We start from the raw sequence: 6,000 nt of genomic DNA, 5'->3' as shown, positions 1-6,000 counted from the left end.
TATGCCCAAAAACCCTTCTCAGAGGGACAAGGATAAATCCTCATCATTCCAGATGAGTTAATGAGGACTCTGCATGCAATCAGTCAGACTGCTCATTACAAGTCTCCATCACTGTGATTTCTTCTTTCCCTCTCTCTCTGAATTTTAGATGTACCTTTAGATTCCCCCTTAATCATTTGCTTCAAAGGGTACTGGCCTACCTTTGGCTGATTGCTTTTTCAAAACAAGCTTCCTGTCTTTGTGTAATAAGTGGGTTTTTGCCTCTTTTCAGTGATGGTTGGGCGGACAGAGATGAAGTCATTGAAGGTTACGAACCTGAAGCAAATGGAGGCATCACTATCAAACTGCAGTCTCCAGAGGTCTTGTCGTTTGATGACTACTACCTGAAGCTGCGTCTGGACACCAACACCCGCAACCCCTGGTTCCCTGAGTTCTGGCAGCATAGGTTTCAGTGCCGCATCCCGGGACACCCGCTAGAGAATCCCAACTTCCAGAAGAACTGCACTGGTAACCTGTTAACTATTTTCCTGTTTGAATCTATGCTCTGGCAAAAATTTGTCTTTGGGTGGATGGGGTTTTTTTGTTTGTTTTTTAAACGTATAAATCACAGGTGAAAAGTGCCAACCCCAAACTGTACAGGTATAAATCCCAACTCTGACGGGAGCGTGTCTGGCACCGGTTGCACAGCCTCCTCACAATTTAGTTCTGCTCTGTTATGTAGTGACTTGTTCCCTTTTCATGTTTTAGGGCTATGCTGAGGCTGACAAGGGTGTTCAAGTTTGTAATATGGCTTGTAAAAAATAAGTAACCATTAAATTTTAACAAAATAGGACACATTTAAAAATTTTTTTTTCTCAAAGTCAGCTTTTCTGATCTGCTGAATTATTAGCATGCGTTGGATCTATCTCTGGGTCCCGATCTGTTCTGTATTCCAGAAGTGCACTGGTAGTCCTTACTGAGAACAAAGCACAGCCATACTTTTGCACAGACAGAAGTTGATTCAAAGACGGTAGTCTACTCAAGTTCATCTTCGATGTCTGGAAGTTAACATCTTGGGAAACTATCTAATGAAAAAGAAAACCAAGGACAAAAACACTTGTGATATTTAGGGGAGCATAGTGTATTAGTACTTACCCAGTGGTGAGTTGCCTAGGAACAGCCAGAATCAAACAAAGAAAAGGCAGTGTTGTTCTCCAACTACATTATTAAAAAGATTCAGAATACTTGGTCCTATCTGTTTGTAAAAGGAGATGAATTACAAAGTTTGTATTTGAGAATCTTCAGTTACTGCCAGCCCAGTATAATTTACTCATATACAACCTAATCACTTTTCTGAGTTAGTTATTCAGAATTGCCACTGGAATGTGAAATTCAATTTTTAGCATTCATGGAGAGGCAAGGACTTCTCCTCAAGCAATTACAGCTGCTGCATTTGCAATTTCTCACACCCTGTTACTGTTGAGTCAGCACTAGCTTGGGATTGCAGGCTCTCTACGAAGCAAGGGAAAGCCAGTTCCTAGAAATCCCCCTTCTCTGATGACAGGAATTACTGCTTGAATTCCCTCATTCAGTCCCTGAGAAGATTGATGTTGTCCTTCAGGAGTTCTCATGTTACACTGAGCTCTGAACATACATGCGTATTTTTGGGGAAAAAAGTCTATCTGGTCTAAGCACTGTAGGAAGGAAGCAAGTCCAAGTGAGGTCTGCTCTGTGAAGTCTGTGGGATGCCTAACAACTAGCCACATTTTCAGAATAGCTTATCTGGATGTACTGGGACTGCATGGTAGTAGCACAAATTCTTGGGAAGAGAAGACAATCATCGAGAGTTTTGCAGTGACTGCTCTTTTGGATTATCCCTTCTTGCAAAAATTAAACAACTTACTTTTCCCACTTGGGCAGCAGCCAAATGAGTGGGAGCTATTTTTGACTCATTCTTTGCTCATGTTGTAGCCAAATGCCTCTCATAAGGGAATGCCTCTCTCCCTAGCGCTCTCTCCCCCCTTTCCCTCTTTCTCTCTCTGCTATAGGAGATATTCTTCCTCAACACAATAGGATTCAAGTTGAGACATTTTTTTATGTGTAGATGTATTGGATCTGGCTGGAATGGAGTTGCCTTTCTCCATAGCAGCCCTCATAGTGCTGTGCTGTGTATTGGTAGCTAGAAAGGTGTTGATGACACCCCAGGGTTCTGGCCAGTGCTGGCACAGCGCTGAGGCTCTCTCCACCCCCCCATGCCCCCTCGAAGGCCATTAGACTGGGGGTGGGCAAGAGGTTGGGAGGGGACGTAGCCAGGACAGCTGACCCAAACTGACCAAATTTCCATGCCATATGATGTCGTGCTCAGCAATAAAAGCTAAGAGAAAGGAGGGGAGGGCGTTCATTATTAAGGCATTTTTCTTCCAAAGCAACCGCTACATACCGAGGCCCTACTTCCCAGGCAGTGGCTGGGCATTGCCTGCTGATGGAAGTGGAGAATAGATCTTTTTGTTCTCCTTTGCTTCCATGTATGGCCTTTGTTTTTCTTTATTAAACTGCCTTTACCTTGACCCATGAGTTTTTATTTTCTCTCCCCTGTCCTGCTGGGGAAGGAGAGTGAGAGTGAGTGGCTTGGTAGGCACCTACCAGCCAGACAAGGTCAACCCACCACAGTAGAAAAGGGATATTTGTATATGACCGTTCTCCTGTAGTTCTCTTGATATCTAGCAGGCCAAAACCACTTCCAGTATGGAGTTCTTAAACTGTCCCTGCCACTGAGGTACTTTCAATGTTTTTCCTGTAGTAGCTGCATTCTTCAGGAAACAAATCATGTCCTACAACTCTGCATGGACCCCTGACTCATCGTGAGGTTCAGAACTGCACACCATTCTTCATGCCCTTCAGACAAAAAGTCAGAGTAGAGCAGACCACTTTAACAGAAAAAAAGCTGTTTCTGAGTTTGAAGTACTAAGAAGCTACCTAACTCAGGAGACAGACCTGACACTAAGTTCCCTTAGCACACAACCTCAGGCACTGCCCCAAGCAACAGTCGCAACTTGTTTCAGTTCATCAGACAGCTCAGCCTTTTTCCACATTTTGGAGTCTGTACAGAGGTTGTACGCTGACAGCGAGATTAGGAGACAGACTGTGTATGTTCGGCAACAGAGTGCAGGTACTCTTCCAACGGTTCTGTAGGATTTCCATTTTCTTCTCCCGAATCTGATAGAAATATCTCAAATGGAAGTGTTTTTCTCCCCACAAAACTACAGCGACAAATATTTCTCTCTTGGACTTGGTGGGCCCACATAGGCCAGGATTAAATACAAGCCACACTTACATAGAAATGGTGTAGAACTCAGTGCAGTGCAAACACTTGTACAGAGGTCTAACTGCTCTTTTATGGAATGGCTTATTCACCTCCTGGCAGATAATACGATGGCTGTAGTTTATGTAAACCAGGTGGGATGACTACTCCTCTGCACCACAAGAGACAGTTGTGAAATTGGTTATGGAACTGATGCAAACATCAGATTACGCTCACAGCAGTTTATCTGCTGGGACAACAAAATGCATTGGCAGGCAATCAGCACATTTTTCAACAGAGCGAAGTGGAACAAAGTGGGCAATTCATGATTCATTCATCAATTCAATTGATCTTTGAGGAGAAGGATTATTTGTCACTGAACGTATTTGTGGCAGACAAGAACAAGAAATGTAGATTTTTTTTGTTCTTGTTCCAAAGAAGGTCACAGTCCAAGTTCCCTGTAGATGCTTACTCATACCTTGGTCATGCCATAAGGATTGCTTTATCTGCTAATTCCTGTCTCAGTCCAAGAGAACTACAAACAATCATCTGAGTGAAGCCAGAGTCACAGAATCACAGAATCACTCAGTCTGGAAGGTAGCTCAGGAAGACTGTAGTCCAACCCCCTGCTCAAAGCAGGGTAAGCTATGAGTTTGGACCAGGTTGCTCAGGGCTTTATTCACTGGAGCCTTGAAAATCTCCAAGGATAAACACGGCACAGCATCTCTGGGCAACCTGTTCCACTGCTTGAATATGAAAAAGGTCACCTCATATCCAGTCTGAACCTCTCTTGTTTCAAGTTAAGCCCATCGTCTCTTATCCTCCCACCATGCTTCACCATGAAGAACCTGTCTCTCTTCTCAATAACTACCCTATAGGTATGAGGGGCTGTTGTAAGGTTCCCCTGCAGCCATCTCTTCTCCAGGCTGAACAAGCCCAAATCCTTAGCCTGTCCTTAAAGGGCAAGGACTGCAGCTCCAGATTATCTTGATGGGCCTCTTCTGAATGTGTTCCAGGCTATCAGTGTCTTTCTGTATTGGGGGTTCACAAACTGTGTGCAGTATTCTAGATGCAGCCTGAGGAGTGCAAAGTGAAGGGTGGTGGTAGTGGGGAGGTAATCACGTGCCGCGGTCACTGGCTGTGCTATCAGTACAACCCAGGATGCTGCTTGCCTTTGTTCCTGCCAAGGATCTGTACAGCCACCATATTCTTGTGTCAAATTTGGTCCCAAGAAGTTGTATCTTTTCCCATCTTCTTTCTGCATCGGCAGACTTGTTCACAAAGAGGACATAAGCTTTCATCACACCTAAGTAGTTCTGGATGTCCACCGTAAATCTTCATAGCATGTCAAATCATGGGCAGAACATAATAATGACAGCAGAAAAAAGCTTGAGAGGAAGACTAAATATTCCAGAAAAGGCATTTATGCTTTGGTATGAATAATGCAGAGTCATACCTCTTGAGAGAAAAATTGCAGGGAATATAGATTATTTTGTCACTGTAAAGACCTTGAATCATAAATTTTGCTTGGTATAGCCATAATCTGAAAGAGATGTGGAGCATGGTGCAGAGCTGTTTTAGATGTCAGAGACCCACACAGCAACACATAAAAAGAGCGGTGCAGTGTTGCATGAACATTATACCCAAGCTACGAAATCCAACCATTTCAACAAGTGCTTCTGGAGCCAGCTTGACTTGTTTGCCTATAGTTAAGATTTCTCTCAAAAGCATCCCTAAGTGTTTGCCACCATTATCACCCACTCGTTATCTCATCCAGACACAGACAGAGTCCTTATAGTTTTAGTGAGGTTGGTCTTTTTTTTTCTGACATAGGATAATAACATCTTTTTAGAAGATCTACAGAGCCTCTACTCACGCCTGGCGTGATGTTTATTTTGTCCATGAAGTTCTCCTGGATTGCACTTACTGCACCAGATAGGAAGATAGGAGACTGATAGCTGACCTATTCCCGTCCTCAGACAGTTTTGTACTTGGCTAATGCATCTTTCAGGCTACATCTAGTCCACTAGTAATGTAGCTCAGAGCTTCTCTTAATCAAGGATTTTTTCTCAAGACCAGTCATACTTTTGATAAATTTATATAAGATAACATGGGGCCCTCATTTTCTCATATCAGTGGACAAAGCACTCCAGGGCGTGTACTTGGTTTTTTCTGCGCTTTACTGAAAGGGTGAATGCGTTTCCAGTGACAGCTGATCTGAGTGGTTTTCAGAGTCTTCCAGGTTCTGTTGTGAGTTGGACAAATTAGATCCAGCAGACATTGTTAGGGCTCATTCTGCTGTGTCAGAGGTGCTTGTCGGTGCTCCTTTGAGAGCATCCTTTTAACCTCAACATTTGCAAGGCTCCCCCATGAACTACCTGTTCCGTGAGACTTTGCCTCAGCAGAAGCACCTGCACTAGAAGTTACTTTCACTACAAAAGGTCAGCAAAGTTAATTATAAGACAATATCCTGAGCACACACTCTGCCAGGTCAGTCACTGCTTGTAAATCACCTGTGCGGTATAGGGGAGACACAGTCATAGGCTTTTGAAGAAGGAATGAAGCTATTGACATGCCATGACTTCTTCAAGATGTATTGTACCTTACGTATCCTGTGACTTGCCCTCCCTAACCTCTGCTTTGGATTTCCACTATATTCTTAGGTCCCTGTGGTAGAGAAGGAACTGAGTCCTGCACCACTGTCTTTGTTCTCAGGATGA

At 43.6% G+C, this 6,000-nt stretch overlaps 1 protein-coding gene across 1 annotated transcript in view; it reads left to right on the top strand.

The window, feature by feature from the left end:
- Window positions 1–250: 250 nt before the first annotated feature.
- LOC104161771 (metabotropic glutamate receptor 1-like) overlaps window positions 251–6,000 on the top strand; it is a gene marked incomplete at both ends in the record, with an annotated part of 28,674 nt that continues 22,924 nt past the window's right edge. The window contains one exon of the mRNA XM_009700307.1: window positions 251–507. Within this exon, the coding sequence (XP_009698609.1) occupies window positions 251–507 (257 nt within the window). The remainder of the gene's footprint in view (window positions 508–6,000) is intronic.

Source organism: Cariama cristata, unplaced genomic scaffold (assembly GCF_000690535.1).
Source record: "Cariama cristata isolate BGI_N322 unplaced genomic scaffold, ASM69053v1 scaffold6025, whole genome shotgun sequence".
Lineage (NCBI taxonomy): Eukaryota > Metazoa > Chordata > Aves > Cariamiformes > Cariamidae > Cariama > Cariama cristata.
This window is presented reverse-complemented; position numbering and strand designations above follow the sequence as displayed.